Source organism: Gymnoscopelus microlampas (genome assembly GCF_963454915.1).
Source record: "Gymnoscopelus microlampas genome assembly, chromosome: 20".
Taxonomy (NCBI): Eukaryota; Metazoa; Chordata; class Actinopteri; order Myctophiformes; family Myctophidae; genus Gymnoscopelus; species Gymnoscopelus microlampas.
This window is the reverse complement of record NC_139957.1, coordinates 34,663,155-34,684,539: the sequence shown is the minus strand read 5'-3', so window position 1 is coordinate 34,684,539 and position 21,385 is coordinate 34,663,155. Positions and strand designations below refer to the sequence as shown.

The 21,385-nt window shown below is 39.9% G+C and overlaps 1 protein-coding gene across 1 annotated transcript; it reads right to left on the bottom strand.

The window, feature by feature from the left end:
* Positions 1-1,101: 1,101 nt before the first annotated feature.
* Positions 1,102-4,086, bottom strand: cyp1c1 (cytochrome P450, family 1, subfamily C, polypeptide 1). The gene is made up of 2 exons (XM_084045748.1): positions 3,957-4,086; positions 1,102-3,835 (listed from the first exon to the last, which is right to left on the bottom strand). The coding sequence occupies exon 2, from the start codon at positions 3,806-3,808 to the stop codon at positions 2,231-2,233; it is 1,578 nt and encodes a 525-aa protein (XP_083901874.1). The 5' UTR covers positions 3,809-3,835; positions 3,957-4,086; the 3' UTR covers positions 1,102-2,230.
* Between the last annotated feature and the right edge of the window lie 17,299 nt (positions 4,087-21,385).

Genomic DNA, 21,385 nt, shown 5'->3' with positions numbered 1-21,385 from the left:
TGGCCCAGCAACTGCTTCTTAATACTGTAAATTATTAATTAAATTAATATTGGTGAATTACAAGCACTTTAACAGGCTGACTCATTTTTATATACAGTATAGGTATTAGGTACTGTAAATAGGCCACGGCTGGTATAGTAATGGCTTGTTAAGATTTTCATATATAAACTTTCCTTAGTTATTTTAAAACATGATTTTGTTATTTCCAACAAAGCTGTTAAGTATAAACATATAGAATCAGACGCTAAGATATGACCCTAAAGTTATACAATCAGCACTTTATTATGCTCTATAAAAGAATGTATTTATATTGTCGGCATAATTGCCCTTTAAACAAAGTAAATGAGATTATGCAGCTGTTGGGCTTGCGGCTGTATCGAGACACTTTTGAAGAATAATTCAAATTGCGATACTTTGTGAATTCCTCTGCTCATATGGCTGTTTGTGCAATAAAAAAATAACTTTCAAAGTGATATTCAGATACTATTTCAGCATTGTAGAACTGTGTATAGCCTTCAATGATAATAATGCATGGCACGAACAGACTGCTAACCAAAGTGTTGCCAAACGCAGGCAGATTTCAGTCCTGTTGTTAGGACATCTTACAGTTCAGATACTGTATCAGCCAGTTCTGACAATTGGGAAACTATGTGGGCTAGAGTTAAGATTGAGAAACCCTTTTTGCATCATAACCAGTGATGACCACACAGCTTTGCGGCTTGAGAGGGGTCATCAAATGTTACTGTAGCTTCACACAAGAAGAAAGTGGTTAAAAGCTGCCTTTCTACTTGAACACTCACAATACTGTATGGGTGGATAGCGTTTCTGTCTACAGACTACTGACCTTCTTAATCATTTTTGTAAAATAATCCTAATGACCGTCACATTACATGTACTATCAGACCTTCAATACTGCATCGATGTGAGCTGTGACCACCTCATGACATATGTATTCTTTTGGCGAACTCCAAATCACACATAAACAAAGTGCAGCAAATATTTAGAATGGTGTAATTGGTATGGAAATAAATGCCATTGGAATATAACCCAGATACTCAGACAGACTCACAATTAAAACAGACCATTGACAGATTTTTTTTTTAAATCACTTTATTCATTTCAGATGTAGCTTATTTTCTCCAATCACATAGAGCAACCATCTTAAATTAACAACATACTCCATATGAAGAATTCCTCCCTAAGCAGTCGAGGCATGCTGTAGTTAGGGTTGTTGGCATCAGTTCCTGAACACAAAAAGTCTTTGATAGAAGTGAATTATATCCATGTAGCTTTGAGAAGAGTGTCGTGTAAACAAACATGCCTTTTGAGTCCGAGACTGAGAAAAGGATTATCTTGCACAGCATTTGTGTGCTCTTATCTACTAGTGAGATAGCTGCAGTGCTTCTACAGTAAAGCTGACCCTTAGATATAACACATTTTGTCATGTGCTCATGTTTTTTTTTCTCTCTCCAATGCAATCTCTCCTTCATCAAATCTTTTTAGTCTTTCTTGGAGAGACTTCCTCTTCATTTGTTCAGCTTCCACGTGCATCCTTCGAACAGTATATTCAATGTGTTCATATACACTGAGTACAGTAGATAATTGGATTAAAATTTCTTTAAAACTATTGTCATACCTGAAATATATAGCTATAAAAAATACTTTGTAATTAATTGCTTTACGTGACAATGGCTAAATAACTTCTTATACCATTAGAGAAGAGAGCGACAACAAAAATAAGTCTTCAAGTGGCATAACATTCACACACGTTCACAAGCATTTCATATACTGTAGTGTGATATTAGTTTATATTGTCACCTCAGGGATATTGCTGTTCCCTGCACATATCATATATGTACATGCTGAATAATGGATGTAAAATAAGCACACAACTCAAAATGTAAAAAAAGAAAAAAGGTAATTGGATCAAGTATATTTTGAGAACTTTGCACTGATTCCCACAAGAGCTTTATATTCAAACTTTCAAAATGTATATTCACTTCAATTTCTACCTATATAACCAACCATACATGTTTGAAATAATTCTCAACCCTGCATCAACAACAATGCAAACATAATAGACTGTTTTTAGATATTAATTAAATATTAAATATGAGTTACAACAACAGCATTCAGTGCAAGTTTGATAATACTTACTGCTAAAACATCACTGATGAGAAAGTGTTATTGTCTTTGCTGGCCTTAAGTCACAGTATTGAGATTAGAGTGCTCACGCTGGGGAGACCAAGCCAAGCAGCTTGCCCCTGAGCTTGGCATGGATGCTGCTGTGAAAAGGCTTGAGTGTGAGCCCATAGGAGCAGTCAAGGGTGACGGGCTCAGAGGGGTTATTCTCAAAGCTGCACTGATGCAGCAGCATCGCCGTGAATAAAAAGATCTCCACTTTTGCGATCTGGTCTCCAATACATCGTCTCTTCCCTGCAGAGAAGATCATGACATTGCCTGTAAGATCTTTGTCTATGGATCCGTTTTCATCCAGGAAGCGTGAGGGGTCAAAAACGTGCGGGTCTGTCCACTTTAGAGTGTCATGGTTGACGGACCACTGGTTGATGAAGACCACCGTGTCCTTGGGGATTCGGAGGCCCTCGATGGTGACATCTGAGGTGGTGGAGTGGGGGATGGTGAGGGGGACGAAGCTGGTGAAGCGCATGGTCTCGTAGATGAAGGCGTCTAGGAGGCCCAGGCTGCTTCTGTCTTCGAAGCATGGCAGTCTGTCACGGCCCACCACTTTGTCTATGAGGCCCTGCAGCTGGACTTGGATGTCGGTGTGTTTTACCAGGAGCAGCATAATCCAGTGCAACGCTGTGGATGTTGTGTCTTGCCCCGCTCCGATGAGATCTGCGACTGTGCCCTCCACAAAGTCTTTTGTCAGTCCATTGTCCTTCCCGTGCTCAATCACATTGATGATGGCGTCACTCATGTCCCGGGTCACGGTGGGGTCAAAGGTCTCCCGGTGCTGCACCACTTTGCCTTTCACGAAGGCGAAGAACTCCTCGTTGATGTGCTTGAAGTTCTCATAGACGCTGCGGACCGGATTGGGGAAGGACTGAAGCCAAGGCATGACGTCCACTAAGCTGCCGGCGCCTACTGTCTCCCCGAACTTGTCCACCCTCTTTAAAAGGGTCCTGAACTCCAGGTCACTGTGTCCATATCGCTTCCCAAAGCACAGCGCACACATCACGTTGGCAGCAGCTACTGTGAATTCTTGAGAGGGGTTGAAATACCGTCCGTCAGTGCTTTTTCTCAGAAATACCTGCACCAGCTCCATCGCCTCGGCTGTAACGTGCTGCTCAAAGACTCTTTTGGTCTGACTGTTCGCAGAGGAGAAGGCTCGGATGCTGGATTGAGCAACCCTCCTATGCATTTTCCACTGTTTACTGTAATTACCAAACGCCATGCTCCTGCCTCCAGAAACCATCTGGAAGGACACAAAGTTGGGTCTGCCCGCAAATTCAGCACTGTGCTCTATCAGAGCCTGCCGTATCGCCCTGTCACCATTGAGAACCACTATGTCATTGCAGCCCAGTCGTATCTGATACACATTGCCATATTTCTTTGCCAGTCTAGCGAAGGAGATGTGAGGCATTTGGCCAAGCTGCATGGCATTGCCCACAACTGGCCAGGCGAACGGTCCTGGCAGTCTTCTCTTGAGCCTGAGGTTCCTGACCCACAGACAGGCTTCCAGACAGAAGAGGAAAACGAAGGACGCGACCAGAGCAGGCTGGACCTGTCCACTCCATTCCCTAATGATGCTGCTTCCCTTCACACCAAACTCAGTGTCCAGTGCCATTATAACAGATTTTCTGCACACTTGTTCCTAAAAAAAAAAAAGGATGTTTTTAGTCTCTTTTCAGCAAAACTATTCAGTGGCAAACTGTAAAAACGTTTAACAGTGGTTTTGGGTATCCATGTAAAATAAGAAAAATTCAAATGAGCACCTTAGAATGCCTTGGTGGCCATAATGATCATTGCAAGAATCCAATGAAAAGAATGTATGAATGTAATAAGCTTGGTGAATTATGGCCAAAGTTCTGTCCTTTTAGTCAGTCTTTTCAGCTAGATTTAAGACTTTAGTGGCCAGTTTTGCTTCACTGCAGCGTCTTATATGTCTGCAGGAGGTGGGCAGGGCTCGGTGTAACTTTCATACTCCTCCCATTGTGGTAGCACTGGAGACCCCACTATATTATCTTTCTGCTCTAGGACTTTGAGGCGCGCGCACTTAGTGAGATAGACTCAACCGGCGCTCGTGAATGCGCGGCATGCACGACGCGCTGTCTGCGGTGTTGCCATGTCTGCTTTTTATAAGCGACATTGGGCTTGTTTTTGCTGTAAAGTCGCTTGTTAAATATTGGTTAGTTGTGGCCAACTTGTGGGTTGTGTTTTTTGGGGCTTAATTGTTTCTAAAGTGTAGTTGCTTATTTAGGCTTGCTTCCAAAAGTGTTCTAATTATTATTTTTAACCAGTGGTTCTCAAATATTTTCATGTCATGGACCCACAAATTAATATGTATTGGTCCATAACCCCCATATATTTTCTTTTTGATTACTACTCGTTTATATGATGTTTTTGCATAGTATTGTATATTTGTCGGTCACTAAATGTTTCGATGAATTTAATACACAGGACCCCAATGGAAACGAGCCGTAGTGCTTTCTTGGGTTTAATCCTTTTGTATGGACTGCAAACTGTTAATAAAGTATTCAATCAATCAATCAATTAAATGAAAATATTTGATGCCAGGGGAAACCGGTACCAGATTTGTGTCGTTAGAAATGTTTCAAAAACATCTTCCATACATTCCACATTATATTTCAAGATTTTTTTGAAAATAGCCAATGTATACACTCAATAGGTTTTTAAGTGCTCATGTGGTCTTGCTTCTTTGGGGCTTGTTTTCATAGCCCTGGTTGCTTATTTCTCTCACGCAATATGGCAACACTGAGGAAGACTCACCAACTCTCTGCATGGTGACACATTCATTCAGTAGGAAACTTTGTAACCAATTTGTAACCTCATGTGAAGACATGGCAACAATACTTGGACATTATTGCACAAGTAGCCTATAATAATCTTTGATATTTTTGTTGCGGTTTCTTATAGCTTTTACAGAAGATTCCGTGGGAGCACTTTGTCTTTGACTAGAAAAGCTTTGTGAATACGGTTGGTTCTATAATTACAGATTACGTTTATATACGCGGTGACGTTGTGAAATGATCGGTTTTGCACATTTTGACTTTTATGTATTTAACTATACGGTAATATTATTTACTTATGGTTAATTGCATCAGTATTCAGTAGCGATACCTTTGATCCGCACAGATCTCGTTTGGCACATCTGACTATGGCTATACGGCTATTTGAAAATTGCCAATCTACAAGCTCACAACGCTTCGCGATGTGACGCATTGTGAGCTTGTAGATCGGCTATTTATTTTTTTTAATTGGTGAAAAATAAATAAATGATAATAATACGGTAATTTTGGAATATTTTTCCATACAAAAAGCGGTGTTACAGACTAATAAATTGTCTCATTTTTAAGGTTAAAGTTACCAATTAAAAACAAGTGTTCTGTTTAGATTACAGTGGATCTGATCGTGTAATCCAGTCAGTGGTTCCCAAACTTTTTAGCTCGAGACCCAAAAGAGAAATTAAAGACGTTTCCCGGGACCCAAACTAGTAAAAAATAGCAGATCTACAAGCTCACAACACTGCCATGTGGCGTGAGCTTTTAGATCGGCTATTTTCACTACTTCTTAAACATTTATTTTCGAATTTATGGATTTTTTGGTATTTATTTATTAAATTATTTTGAAAAATGTCAGAATTTCTTTTATAATTCATGTAGTTTTGAAAAAAATCCCAAAATTAAAATCTTTTGAAATAACTAAAAACAAAATGTGGGAAATGGGGAAAAAAAGGTAAGGGAATATTTACTCTTGACCCATAAAAATGGACCCGCGACCCACAAATGGGCCCCGACCCACTGTTTGGGAAACAGTAGCGTAATCCACTTTGATTGTAATTAAATTCCCATGAAGCGCATGGTAGATTTCCCTGTGATTTCCCATTCTTAATCAAACAAATGCTGCAGGCTCATCATTTTATGTGTATTGTGTGTTTTAAAAATATAATAATCCGCTTTAAATTAATGTAGACCTAATATCGACTACAGTGTCCCTATTTTCGTTGTGAAGTGAATTCAACTTAAGTGAAAGCTGCGCACTGGCTCTGAATGGAACCAAACCAAAAATCATTTGTTTCAAATTAACATCATTCCAAATTAGCTAAAGCAATAAAAAAAAAAGTGGTGTAAACTGATGCATTGTAGGCCTACTTAAATTTAATTTGATGGGGTGTTTGAGTTTAATAGACTATGGTTAAGCTGATAAGCTGATGCATTTAAGCTCTTCTAAGCATTGCTTTTGCAAAGAGTATAAGTGACCTCAATTTTAGTGACTGTAATTTTACAATGTTTCAATTGAATCCAAATGATGTTAACTTCATAGCCTTTAGAATGAAAAGAAATCAATGAATAGTGTCCACTGTCCTCTGTGGGTTGCAGATGAAACACAAAGCTGTGTTTTAGACCTAATTCTGCTTAGCTTACATTTTAATGAACACATATTATAATTAACTAGTGTAGTCATTAATTCATTTGACAAATAGTGAAAAGTTACACACTTTCCCATTTTAAAGACCTGCCTACCAACACTGCTCAGATAGATGGATGGATAGATAGATAGATAGATAGATACATCTATCTCAGGAAAAGTATCAAAGCAGCATCTCACATCACATTCTGTAAGTTTTCCCACAGAATATTAATCAGTGTTGCAGAAGAGAGAGATAAACTTGTACGCCTGGCATGGTGGACTTGGACCACATTCTTGGCTGGGATCACAAAGCACAGCGTATTCCTTATGGAAATCACAGCTCCCCCCTTGATTCTATTAACCTTTGATTTAAATGCCTTCATTTTGGTTCGTGAGGCGAAACGTTTTCCCCCTCTGTGCCAAAGACAAAATTTGTGTGTCTTGTTTCCCCACCAACTGTGAAGTTTATTTTCGCAGGGAGGTAATGACCCTAATTGAGGGCTCTAAAACATTTCCGAAGTGAGGCATTAAGTTTAGAGGGACAGGGACTTCTCTAACACGCCAGCACAGTCACTCTTTATCAGGGTAAGAAGGGGGGGGGGTTGCATGGAGGAATTTTAGTATCTCTCTGCATCTCTCTGCACAGTAAAATCCTCAGTGTCAATTTAACTCAGTACAAATGGTACAAATGGGCCCTTACAGGTCCATTTGGACACTGTCTGAGTTGAATTAACACTCAGGATTTTATTGTGTGGTTGGCGCTGTGAAGATTATATCTGAAATACTTTTTCACTTGACATAAACAGTGTGGCTTATTTTTGAAGGAGATATGACTCCTGTATATCTGGCCATTATCATATTTTCATTTAGATAACTTCCCAGGAAATGTTGAAATGTTGCTGGCACGCGACTTAGAAATGAGATGAACAAATTATTGCTTAAAACATTTAGATAGTGGAGCCACTTTTGTGTTTCAGAAATAGTGTAGGGCATTATTAAAAGAAAAATAAATAAACAGAACAGCCAGGCGGGAGGATAAATTGCTTGTTTACTTCAGTTTTGTCATTGTTCCAAGGTTTGAAATGCAAACCAGGTAAAATCGTGCAAAGTGCATGTCTCGTATGTCACAATCAACAGTAAACATATGCGTCTGGTATCTGCGAGTTTAATCAATAAAGTATTGGGAGCTGCGATCCAGTGTGCGGATATCCATTTCTTTTAATCTGCGTGTTTCCCAACAATGTTAGATTGTTTGGTTGAATCCAATTGCCTGACAGAGGAAGCTTCCATAGTCTTGGTTGCATAAGTACCTGAAACCTTTGACTTCTTTAAATATTTGGACAAAATAACCTATTATTAGCCTACTCATTGACAACCACCGGCATGAGAATCATGTGCCCACAACTATTAAAGCACGAAGGTTTGCATTTTGACAGACAGAAAACATCTGCCCAATTCTCACGTTAACTACTTATGCCTTGTCTTATACTTAGTCATATGATGGCGTTACGCGCAATGAAACACATTGTGAGCTGGTCTATTTTTGCTACTTTTGAAAGTTATATATTTTTATATATATATATATACACATTTTTTTACAGGCCCAAAATAGGGATGCCAGGTTGTTAAGTGGTTAATGGTGAGGGAGGGGGGGAACCCGGAGGAGGGTATCTGCACTGCGAAAAGAATTTGCAGATTAAAAGTAACTGGAGTGTAACTTAGTACGTGCTCTGTATTCTTGAACACTAATGGGACTGAAACCTCCTTGTTTACAGATGTCTGGGAGTTTGGCTGGTTCACAGCACTGCCTAAGAACTGTTTGTCTTGAGAAAATGCACTGTGGACGAGCACAAAAACCCTCCAGAACGATTCCTCGGTTAACCAGAGACATAGCAACGTCTTCGAAGACACTACTTCACTGGGGGATGACTTGTCTCTTCTCCCGTTGCTTCTTAAAGGGGGGGGGGGGCATGTTTGGGTGTGTAACGCTACACCCTGACCCCCCCATTCCCTCACTCTGCTCCTCATGCACATGTGGCCACTCGCATCCCCATCACGTTAATTAGAGCCAGGTTTGTGGCTGGGGAGACGGGGATGGGGGGTGGGGACGGGGCGGGGGGGGGTTATGTGTGCGTTTTGCGTGTGGCTGCTGTGTTTGCCTGTGATTATCCCCTGTAACCTGGCTGTGAACGGTTGGCCCTGACCCTGCGCTGACTCTGAGGGGGGGTGTGGGGTTGGGGGGTAGGGGGTCTACGCTGCAGCATGTAATGTGCCGGCGGGTGGGCGCGCCGTGTGCAGACGGGGCCAATGGCGGACCAGGCCAGGCCTGCCTCTGGAGCTAATCATTGTTTACTAGTCTCATTTCCACTTCTCAGTGAGCTACTGTCACGCACAGCACCGAGAGGGAGGAAGGAAAGGGGGGTGGGGTGGCGGGCCGGCGGGGTGGCGGGGAGGGGGGGGTGGTCGGCCAGGAGAGGAAAGCCAGGGGTCCGACAGGCAGTTGGGGAACCGGTGGGACTTGGGGAGAAAAGGGGAAGAGTAGAGGGGCAGTGCAAGGAGTAGATTAGGCTTTAGGGAGAACAGAGGGGAGACGAGATCGGAGGGGAAAAAAGCAGTGGCCAAAAACAACTCAGACAAAACCAGTAAACACAAGCAACCAAAATGTCCCCCAGGGCCTAGCCGGAAGGGGGTAACCACCACCGCGGACACTGCGTGCTTGAGATGGATGGCCATGTTTGAAATGAATGCTTTTTGTTTTGGCTTGCCAGACCACAGCCTTAAGGCACACTGACACTTGAAAAATGGTGTTTTCCTTGACAGCTGTTTTACAATCACAATTTGGGAATTTAACATAAACTCTTATCCAGAGCAACTTATAAAGGATAAGGTCGAAGTAAGCGGCGTGAACTTTAGTCAACCACATTTAAAGAGGAAAAACGAAACAGTGGATATGCTATACTGTAGGCACCGTTCAGTGCAGTGGGATGATGATGTAATATTGATAGGTGGCTATTGGAGACAGTGTAGCAGAAGTGAGGAGTGTTATCACACCAGGAGCACAAGATGTCACTTTTGATCTAAAACTATTGATTCTGACTTAAAACCTTAGCAATTATATTTGAACTCACTCTGACAGGCAAAACAGTGTATTGTTGACTATGTTTTCATTTAACTACCATTTGCGTTTCTTAGCTCTTCCTGCACATATTTGAGGAAATAATATAATTTTATATATATATATTTTTACTTTATATAATATATATTATATACTTTATATAAAACAAAATCAAATCAAATACAACAAAAACATGACGTTGAAAAAGTGAAGTCTGAAATAAAAACATCAACCAAACAATACAATGTAAATTATGAAAAGGCCCATCAACAAAACCAAGCAATAGCAAGAGATTAACACAGGAATCTGAGTGAAACCACCCTTCCCTAATTGTCATTTTACATTTGCAAGAGGAAACACTGCTGTAGAACAATTATTATAATTGATATAACGCATTCACAATACCAGACAAGAAATAATGTAGACGTGTGTCACTGATGGAGAGACATCTTAAGGCCTTGACTTCTAAACATTTCCACACCCATGCCCATCCAGCCAGACAAATATCTAACCATCTCTAAATCCAAGAAACCCTCTCTACGAAAGTACACTGGCTTAGGAATAAGAGACATTCAATATTCAGGCTTCAATTCCTTCCTCTTGTTCGTGCCAAAAGAAAAACTGCCAAGCACCCATGGCTTCATTCATCCTGAACTCAGTCTGACACTCGATTTAATTGGCTGTTCTAGATGTGAACACTGCAACCACTGGCGGCTCAGTCCAATCATAGATGGCGTTTGCTTAACCTGATATTACACGAGAGGTCAGTGACCTTTGCTTAACCTGGCATTCAATCAATCAATCAAACTTTATTTATATAGCAAAAGTCTTACCTCAGATGCAACTCTGCATTACATGAGAGGTCAGTCATTAACATCTCCTATTACATGCAGTCAGTTTCATGATGACTATAGGATATATTTCACTATTCAAACTATTTGAAAGCAGCCTGTTCAGCTTCTGCAAGAGCTGGCATGAATAGATGTACACAATACACATTAATATTAATATCGTTAATTTAATCAAAACAGTATTTTATTTGACTGTGTAATGTGCTTTGGAGGAAATGACTAAAAGCCCACAATGGATGAGAGGACTATTTTTAGAGGGAAGCTTTCTTAAGGTTTAAGGTTTTAAGCCCTTTTAAACCCCATTTAGACATTTTGTAAAATTGTATCAATAAAACACTATTAATTTGCTGCTATTCGTTATTCTTCATTGTTCTCAATATTTTACACTCACATTAATTAGTTATTTGTACTTTATAATCTTGCACGGCATGTTTTATCTGGGTTGCCTCAGCTGAATTGCATTTTTGTCCTGTTTTGGCTTATGCATGTTTATTTTAAGACTTTTCAATAGATAAGGGGAGAAATTCAAGGAGAGTAATTAACTAAAAGCTTTTTTGAGGAAGTCACTTGTTTGATACCTTTAGGTGTTACACAGATTACCAGATAGAAAACCAAAAGTAACTATGAATTCTAAATGGAGAGAATAACTTACGGTGTCTGCTGTACAGTACATGTAAAACAACTACACTTTAATCACATGAACCCTATCGTCCCTGCTCTGGGCGTTTCATAATAGGCAAAAATAGACAAACATTTGGCGAAATTAAACAAACATTTTCCAAAAATAGCCAATCTACAACCCCCCAAAGCAAGTTTGTAGATCGGCTATTTTGGCTATTGACGTACAACAAAGTATTTAGGGTTTAAGTGGTTAATCACACCAATTGAATGTTATGCCTGAATTCATACAGAGGGCGATGTTGCAGCTCATTTCGCATCTGCACGATCCCTACGTAAGGTAGAACAATGGACAATGTAGAGAGCAATGTATTATATTTGTAATATTTGGAGATTTGTGGTTCATCCCGTTGAATTTTCTGCGTGCCAGGGACAGGAACAGGGATGAGCTTGCGTGCCATGCCGGCCTAGCGTGCGCGGAGCTCGGTCACTGAACCCCGGCTTCCCCAGGGAGCTGGGGGGTTGAGATTCTACCAAGAGATTAAAATGAGGAGAGGGAAAAGGCACAAGCAGAAATGTCTTCCAGATGACCCCCGCCTTTGTAAGCTCATCAAAATCTGGCCACATTGGTAAGGGCACACAGTTAATTATGCATTTCCCACCTTGTGTGCCTGTGTGCCTGATACACCCCCCCTTCCAGGATATATTTGAAATCTCCCTACAGGTATTCTCGATGCATACGATTAAGTACAAGTTAGAAATGTATTAGTTAGATATAGTATAGCCTACTAATTGGTGCGTGCTGGATATTCTGCAAAAAGATTTTGTGTCGAATTAAGGGAAAAGGAGGGGACCAAGTATAGACCCTGGGGTCAGTGAAGTAAAGGGTTTAAGTGGTTAAATGTGGATCAACACTTTTGAATGCCAAAAGGGTGCATTTGAAATGTAAGAGATAAGCAACTATGATACTGGGGTTACATTATGAGTTTGTACTATCCACCATCCCATTGAATAAGATTACATTTTATCTGATTCCTATGAAATTTCTTCTTTATAGTAAACTCTGGAGGCAGTGTAGAAAGAGAGCGTTTATGATGTGGGAGAAGTCTTGAGCTGGATTTGAATTCTTCTGTTCAAGATTCAAGTGATGCATGATGTGGATTTATAATTCCTTGTAGATCGGCTATTTTCGCTGGAGGAAATGTCTGCCTACAATGACATGCCCAGAACAGGGACGCTAGGGTCCATGTGGTTCATTGATTTACTAGGACATCCAAAATACACACAGGACAGAAACCTGTGTAATATGGAGATGCTCTTCCTGGAGAGAAATTAGTGAGACCAAGATTCTATTCTGTGAGGTCATTAACATTACAACCTTATGTTCCATTGATTATCAAGTGGAGAGAGACTAATTGTGAATGACACGGTGACACCAATGTGATGTTCAAGGGAAATATGAACACACTTTTAAAATCTGGGATGGATTAAGGACTGTGCACTGTTTTCCATAGCAGTGTTTCTTATCGACGGCAAAAGAGAGTGAAGTTAATTAATGGAACGAAATATTAAAATGAAGAAATAATGCCAAAAGAGAAGTCACTATTGTACCCTTTATAGTTGAACAACTAATGAAATTACATATACTGTAGGTAACAATGTGGGAACTATGTTCATACTTATTTTATTTATATATATATATATATATATATATATATATATATATATATATATATATATATATATATATATATATATATATATATAGGCTAAATAGTGCATTATAGTTCAAAATGTTAACAATGTTAAAAGTAGCCAAATTAGCAGATCTATAAATTTGCAAGGCATCACATAGTGATGCGTTGTGAGCTTGTAGAGCAGCTTTTTTAGCTATTTGTCATGAAACGAAGTATATAGGGCTTAAAAGGTTAACCTGACATTCAAGCCATCAAACTTTATTTATAGCACAGGTCATACATCAGATGCAACTCCACATTACATGACAGGTCAGTCATCTGACTGACCTCAGATGACTGAGGTGTCCTGATGGTGTGTCCAAATAAAATGGGATACATTTGATTATTCAAACTGTTTGAAATCAGACTACTCAGCTTTGACAAGAGCTGGTATGGATAGATCTACACAGTCAAATGAATCACGTTCATTTAATTAACACACGCGATTATATAATACAATTTTATGAAATGTAATGCGATTGGAGGAAATAACTAAATGCCTGGGTTAGATCAGAGGACTGTTTTAGAGGAAAGCGTTCTTGTAAGGTTTTAAGTTTTAAGCCCTTGGTTACATTTAGACCTTTTGTAAAACTATATTAACAAATAAGTAATTAAACACTATGTTTAATTCACTTTCGAATAGATAAGCGCAGAAATGCAAGGAGAGAGAAATTAACCAAAACTATTCTGGAGGAAGTCGCTTGTTTGCTCATGATGGATACCCGTTGACACAGAAAGGCGTCTTTAAGAGAGATTACCAGAGAGTGTAGAAAGAGAGAGTTCATGATGTGGGAAAAAGTCCTGAGCTGGATCTGAATCTTGTGTTTACTGGTACATTGTGCACTTTAAAAAAAAACATTTTTTGGGGGGCTTTTTATGCCTTTATCGTCGGGAACTGGAATCGATCACGCAACACGCTGTCAGGCTGGCATTGGACCGTCACGCTACGGCCCAGGGCTATTGTGCACTTCTAACCCACTAATGTTCCCAACCCTTTCTATGCTAAGGACCCCCACATAGCCATAGCCTCTGGCTATGTGGGGGTCCCCATTGCAAAATGAAAAAAAGCGATAGCCCATCTACAAGCTCACAATACTGTCTGTCACAATAATTATTGTCACAGTTATTGTCACAGTGTGTGAACAATGTTACAATAGTGTCACAGCACTCTTTTTTCCCCCCTTTCCAATTGGCCCCCATGGTGCCCCCTGGTGTCCCCCCTAGGAGCCGCAGACCCCACTTTGAAAACCTGTGTACTTGGACAACCCCAACCACATACACACTGGACAGAAACTCATCCATCACGTGTAAGAACTATCAATAAACTCTTTGTCAAAATAGTTCAACCAACATTAAACCACATTCAGCACACTTTGGAATAATTCTCATATTCAAACGCAGGGCATGCAATCTTTCAAGTAATGACATTTCCACAGTGTTGAATGCAGTCTCAACAAATGTCACCTCTAGTTCCCTTCTCAAATAACACCCACATTAAGCCACCTATCATTAAGTTCCCATCACTACTGCATCTGTCATAGCTACAACACTGCTGTCGGTTCGCCTCAGCGGTCTCACAACATTCTGCTGACTGTGTTGAAGTTGGGTGAATTTCAGGGGAAATGACTTAACTGAAAAGAGTCTCTTTGGAACATCTGTATGTCTAGGACAGGTGCATTGGCGGGAGTAGGTACAGCATTAAAATACAATAATAATTTCAAACTGTCTTCATGGTAATCTTCATTAAATCTGCAATCCATAACTTTCTTTTAGTGAATAAAATGTTTAATCTGTATGGAAGAATATGTTAATACAATATAACTAACACAAATGCGGTGGTTGGAGCTGGTCTCCTTGTTCTTCTATTGAGACATTAGATCCTGTGGTCGGGTAGGACCACTACTGGTTGACGAGAAGTATTGGATTGACGAGAAGTATTGGATTGACGAGAAGTATTGGAGTATTGGATTGGCTCGAAAGCGTAATATCTCCCCTGCCCAAACAGGCTTTCCATTTTAGCTCAGCATAAATTACACATTTCAGAGTAAATTCTCACACATTATACTCACTTATGGCAACCTTAATTAAATGCAAATACTTGGTAGGTCATTTGACCTTCAACAGATACCTGATGAAGGTTGAGTGGCTGAAATGTAGTATTTGTGTTTAATGAAGCTGACTGTAAGAGAGTATAGTATGCAGGACTTTTACTCTTTTCACAGGAAATGAATGTGAAAGTCCATCCTGAAACAGAACTAATACCTGCTGTTCCTGTGATCTGTAGCTGTGTTGTTAAAATCTGTGTATTAGGGTGACCCGATTGCCGAATGGTTAGGGCTCATTCCACATGGGCGCAAAATGCCTTCTTCAGCGTGTTCCCGGTTTGACCGTGAGCCGGCCGAACTGTTTGCTGTGTTTTTCCCTTGCTCTGTCTGTCTGTCTTTCCTGTAGCGAAATCGAGATATTGCAGCAATGCCAAAGTAAAAAACAAACAAAAAAGATATTGCGTATTATTATGATGATGCTCTTTCTTGTGAGAAACTAGAGAGAAGTTTCTAGTCTGTGAGGTAATTAACGTGCACCTTATGTTCCTTTGATCATGAAGTGGAGACCATGAAGTGGAGACCATGTGCTGTTGTGTACAACAGCACATGGTCTGATGTTTTAAGTAGGAAATAACTGATCTGGGACTGACTATGGACTCATGGGAGTTCAGAGCCATCCCAACAACGGACTGTTGTTGGGATGGCCCCCCCCCCCGGACAATCAGGTTTATAATGACCCAAAATACGGACGCCAGGTTGAAAGTGGTTAAAGCTGTGTAATCCATAGCTGTCCTACCCCGGATTTGAACCTGGGTCTCCAGGGTGAGAGACCAAACAGCTTCCGCTCTGCAAGAGGGAGACCCGCTTGTCCAGGGGAGCTTATGAGCTTCAGGCAGTACTGTTGTCAACAAGTGTCCTCCTACTGTTTGAAATGTACACCCAACCGTACACCGGGTCTACATTTCTTAAGGGAAGAGTAGGGAAACCCCCCTTTCAACTACTGCAGATGTGCGAACTATATTATTATGTATTATATTTTTTTAGTATTAACATGCTCTACCATACAGATTGTTAAAATAGACATGAATTAATTAAAATACGTTCCAGATTGCAGCTTTAAATACACATTACTTTACCCATTCAGGTTAGAGGTAAAGCATTTCTCATTCATCTTCAGACCTGTCGAATGACGACCTTGCCTTGAATTTTGCTGACCGCAGAGAAATCTGACTTTCTGTGGTGTGTGTGTGTGTGTGCTTTTGCAAGACAATACCAACTAGTGTTTCTAGTGGAAATCAAACTCCTCATGAAATCTGTTACCCTTGAAAATATCTTTCTTCTTGGTGCACAAAAATCACATCATCTGTTATAGGCCTAGACACTGAGCATCCACTCTTTTCACCAGGACATAAAGCAGGTTGTTCCATTTTTCTTATTCCTTTTTCCTCTCTCTCCTTTTGTTTTAATTTCTTCATAAATTTGTGACACGTGTTTCTGAGCTGTTTTGTCTCTGTGTCTCTTTGAGACAGGAGGCCATCCCAGGTCATGTTCCCTGGCTGCAGGTGGGAGAGGGGCTGAGCTGGGCTGGCCAATGTCTTTTTTAGCCACAGGCCCACCGCTGAACATTACGTGCAGCGTGGATACTCCCAGCAGGCCGCTCTTCTCATTGTGTAATTGGGCGGATAATGTTCCGTGATTCCCTCTCTTTTGCACCTCCGTATGTTCCGCTTGAGCAGCTCGCTACATTTTAGTATCCTGAAAACGAAGCCGGGTCAGCAAGCGGTCGGGTTACCCAGACCCCCTCCCCAGACCCCCACACACCACCCACACCCACCCCTCTTTGCTGCTTACACTCTTCAGAATAGCCGTTGTTATCACCAGAGTTCAGTCCGGGCTAGATACTGTAGTGCACGCATTGCACGCATTACCCACATTAACAGTGGCGTCCCTATTTTGGGCATGTCATAGACAACAATAGTAATAAATAAATCAAATAAAAATGTAATTATTAAAACATCTATAATCTAATTATTAAATAGATATAATATATTTATAAGAAATAGCAAATATAGCAGATCTACAAGTTCCGAGCTTGTGGATCGTACAATTGCCATTGTCGTACAAAAAGTATATAGGGCTTAAGTGTCTTAAGAGATGCATGCTGTTTGACAGAAGTACAGAATGAATTTCATGTTTCTGATAAATCACAGAATGACGTGACAATTTCAGTAAATTAAACAAGAAGCTGGAAATCATTGCCAAAGTGGAAACATGCATTTGTGTGAAATAAGTGTGTGTGTGTGTGTGTGTGTGTGGGTGGCCTTATGGTAGAGCTGTGTTCATTATGTGCGGCCTGCCACAGCCTTGTGTATCTGGGAGTGTAAATTGAGAAATAATTACTGTAGTGCAGACAGGATCTTTACCAAGACCAGGAAATGTACTTGAATCACTTTAAATCAGGACTGCTGCAGTGCAGAGTGCTTTCCAGTATTGCCACCCAAGTATTTGCTTTTACAATTTTTACATTGCAGACCAATTTTTTGTGTATATTATGGTTAGAAAGTATACATAATAGATCAACAGTGTTTGATTGGTGTAGATGTGTTTTGATAATCTGCACCATGTCCCTGAAATGAGTAACAGAGGACCTCAGGTCTGCTTCCGTACTTGAAGTCAGATTTTGGTCAGCCATTATTTTGAGTTTTAGTCGAGTGAAGTGAGATTATTATATTATTATATTTCATGGTGACCTAGGAAGATGTTTATTGATCAGACCAATGGAAGCATTAGCATAATAACTGCACCGTATTCTTTCTTCTGACATTGAGATCATTAAAAAAATATATATCAGAGAAATCATTTAAAACATATTTATAAGAGAAATGATAAATAGATGACATTAAAGCTGTGTTTGTTTGTTTTTTTGTTTGTGTGTTTTCAATTACAAGAGAATGTATAGATGATACACAAAGAATCAGTAAAAATATGAAGGAGAATGCCTAAAAATCCCCCCAGGGGCTTGAGAAGAGGCATTCTCCGGGAATGTTTATACAGTCATAGGATAAAATGACATCAATGTGGAACATACACATCTATTACAGATAGATGCCCGTACGAGCCTTTGGGAATCTGAGGTGATTTGAGCAACGTGTTGGATAATTATGGACCTGAAAATTATACTCAAATAAATGATGAAAAAAGGAGGGAAGGGTTCTCCCCAATGAACCATGAAAAAAATACACCAATTTGAAGATGGCTCACTTGATAAACACTGAGGACACCTAATCGAATAAATAAAGGCTGAGATGAATGTCTTGGATGTACACAACTTATTGTTCTTAGAGCTCGTTTCTGAAGACGGAATATGAGCAAAGATTTGGTCTGATGAGTACTAGACCAGGCTATATTACAATAATGAATATACGGATAAATCATAGAATAATATAACATAGTGGCTACCTCAGTGCTGATCAAATGACGGGTTTTACATGGGATACTCAATACTCTAGTGTGTTGAAAACATACTTGACGCATACAAGAGTCATCAATTCAAGTATACTGTATCAGTCAAGGCTCAAACGATTCCCCCAAATAACAATTGTCTCTATATTTATAGCGTCAAATCACACAGTTCCCTCATGATACTTTGCAGTACTGTATAGAGCAGGTCAAGATCATACTCTTACAGAGACCCAACAGTTCCCCATGAAGAAGCACTTGGTGACGGCGGCAGGGGAAAACTCCCTTTAACGCGATGAAACCTTGAGAAAAACCTGTAGCTTGGCGGCCATCTGCCTTGAGCCTTTCACCGATGCTTTTCTACATGGAACCAGTGGTGTAAAGTAACCAAGTAAATTTACTCAAGTACTGTACTTAAGTATACTTTTGAGGTATTTTTACTTTACTGGAGTGTTTCCAATTTTCAATACTTTTACTTCTACTCCACTACATCTCAGAGGCAAATATTGTACTTTTTACTCCAGTACAATTATTTGAAAACTTGTTACTAGTCACTTTGTAGATTTAGATTATTATTACAAAACATATACATTAACCCCTTCAGCCCCTATGTATATTTAGGCTATTTTCAAAGCATTTGTATACATTGTATACATAATGAGCACTTTTACTTTCAGTACTTAAAGGAGTAGTTCACCCAAAATATTACTTATTTTCTATCAATTACACACCCCATGAAGCCTTGAATTCATGGAGAGTTTTTTGTTTTTGTCGCATTCCAATAATTTGCGGAAAGATGCTAATGTCTCCGGTAGGAGACACGAAGGAGACTCTTTGTGTCTCCTACCGGAGCCGCTGCCGGTCATCAAATTATTGGCTTAGGAATGCGATAAAAACTAAAAAATCTCCATGAATTCAAGTCTCCATGGGGTGCGTAATTGATAGAAAAAAAGTTAACTGAAGTATATTTTAATGCGAATACTTTTGTACTTTTACTCACTTTGAATACCAGACTTGTATTTGTATTTCTACATTATGGTATTGATACTTTTACTTAAGTACAAAACGTGAGTACTTCTTCCACCACTGCATGGGAGTGTGGCTGGTTTTGAGGCCCAACTCTTAGCATGTTGGTAGTGGTACTTTCTACAGCGTTCTTCATTTCTGTTACTTTGTTGCTTGCTTATCGTTCTTACTGTATATCATATTGCTTTAAAACCCCTCCTTCCTGTCTCAGCAGCGGAAGGAGGAATTTCACAGGCCATTTAAAAAGCCTCCATTATAAGTCTCCATTATCCACTCATCAGGAGTGTCTCCACAATAGAAACGTTTAACGACTGTCATCTGTATTATATCGTCACTGTCATCCAAGAGTCTCCACTTCCTTCATTCCTGCCTCGTTAACGCTTACTCAGCTCATTGACTTCCTCTGAACTAGCCAATTGCTATCAGGGTGACAGACTTTTTTGGTTCTCCAGTTAGATCCACTCCCTTGGGTGAAGGGTCGAAATAGCTGAGACAAGCTTCTGAAGTGTTTATATTTGAGCACTCTAGAGCTTGAAGAGCCAGACATGATGTAGCTCCGCGACCCATGACAATGACACAAGTCTGGAATGGACTCCTTCCTATCTTCAAAGGCTCGCGTTGTCATATTTGGCTTTTGGTGAGGGATGGCCTCTGACTCCATCGTATAATTTACAGTATGTCCACAGATCAAGGCTTCTCTGTGTGAGAGAATGTGCTCCAGCCAGGCAGAGAACAGCAAAGTGTGTCTCTCCCGACGACAGCTAGCTTATTTATTTTCAGTTCAAATAGGGATGGGATGGGACGATAATCGTTATTTACGATTATCGTATTTTTCTTTTTTTTCTTTAAGCATTTGAGTATGTGCATGTGTGGTATATGAAATAAAATATAATAAGCTACAAATTAGGCATATGCCAGCAAAAACATGCCGCTCAGTTGACTTTATTGCAATATTTGACACCCTATATTCCCATATTCAATGGTATTATTTTCTTTTTCATTCATTTTTCCAAATCTGGGTTCTTCTGGTTTCTGTTTTTCAGATAAATTAACAGTAAGACTTGAGCCTTAATAACCTTCAACCAGGCTTCCTTATTATTATTATTTTGTGTTTTTTTTTTTTTTTACCCCAAAACTAGCTGACTAACTACAGAGGGAGGGGGGTGCGCAGCAGTCCATTTAGGGGTCCTAAAACAATAAAGTCTGCACACTGGATCATGCTCCAAGTTAAAAATGTATTTGGTTTCCACCAAAGGACGTGAGACTCACCGGCTCTTCATCAAACGATGAAGTACACACGCAAGCACCTACAAATGCATGTTGTGCTGAGTCAGCTGACCAGCAGTGACTCAGCTGGCACCCATATGACACCATCAATCATCAATGTGTGCAGCACAATGCCCATCATGAAATTGACAATAGTTGCATACCCAGTATGCACAAATGAACATATAAACATACAAAGTGAATTTATTTTTATCTAAACAACTGGCACACATGTCAAGCTTACACCATCATAAAAGTAACATTGGGTGATGTTTGAGATTATCAAAACAGTTGCTGCTCTGACCTACATGTAACAAACACTTCCCACATTGTTTGTGTGTTTGGACTTCCCCTCTCTCACTTAGTGGTGTTTATTTGTTGCCTTTGTTGAACCACAGACATAGTAGCTCTCATTTGTCTGATGTGGACATGTGTGTCAAGGTTATACATAATCTTGACGTTGACGTTTCCATGCCAAGGACTCCCACATAGCCATACCCCCCCCCCCAATATTGTGAAGCATAAATATAATCTACTAGCTCACAATGTGCAACGCATTGTGAGCTTGTTGATCTGCTATTTTTGCTCTTTGTAGATTGGCTATTTCCGGCAAGCAACACCAGTATAAAGTATATATCAGGATTTAGGCATTGCCTT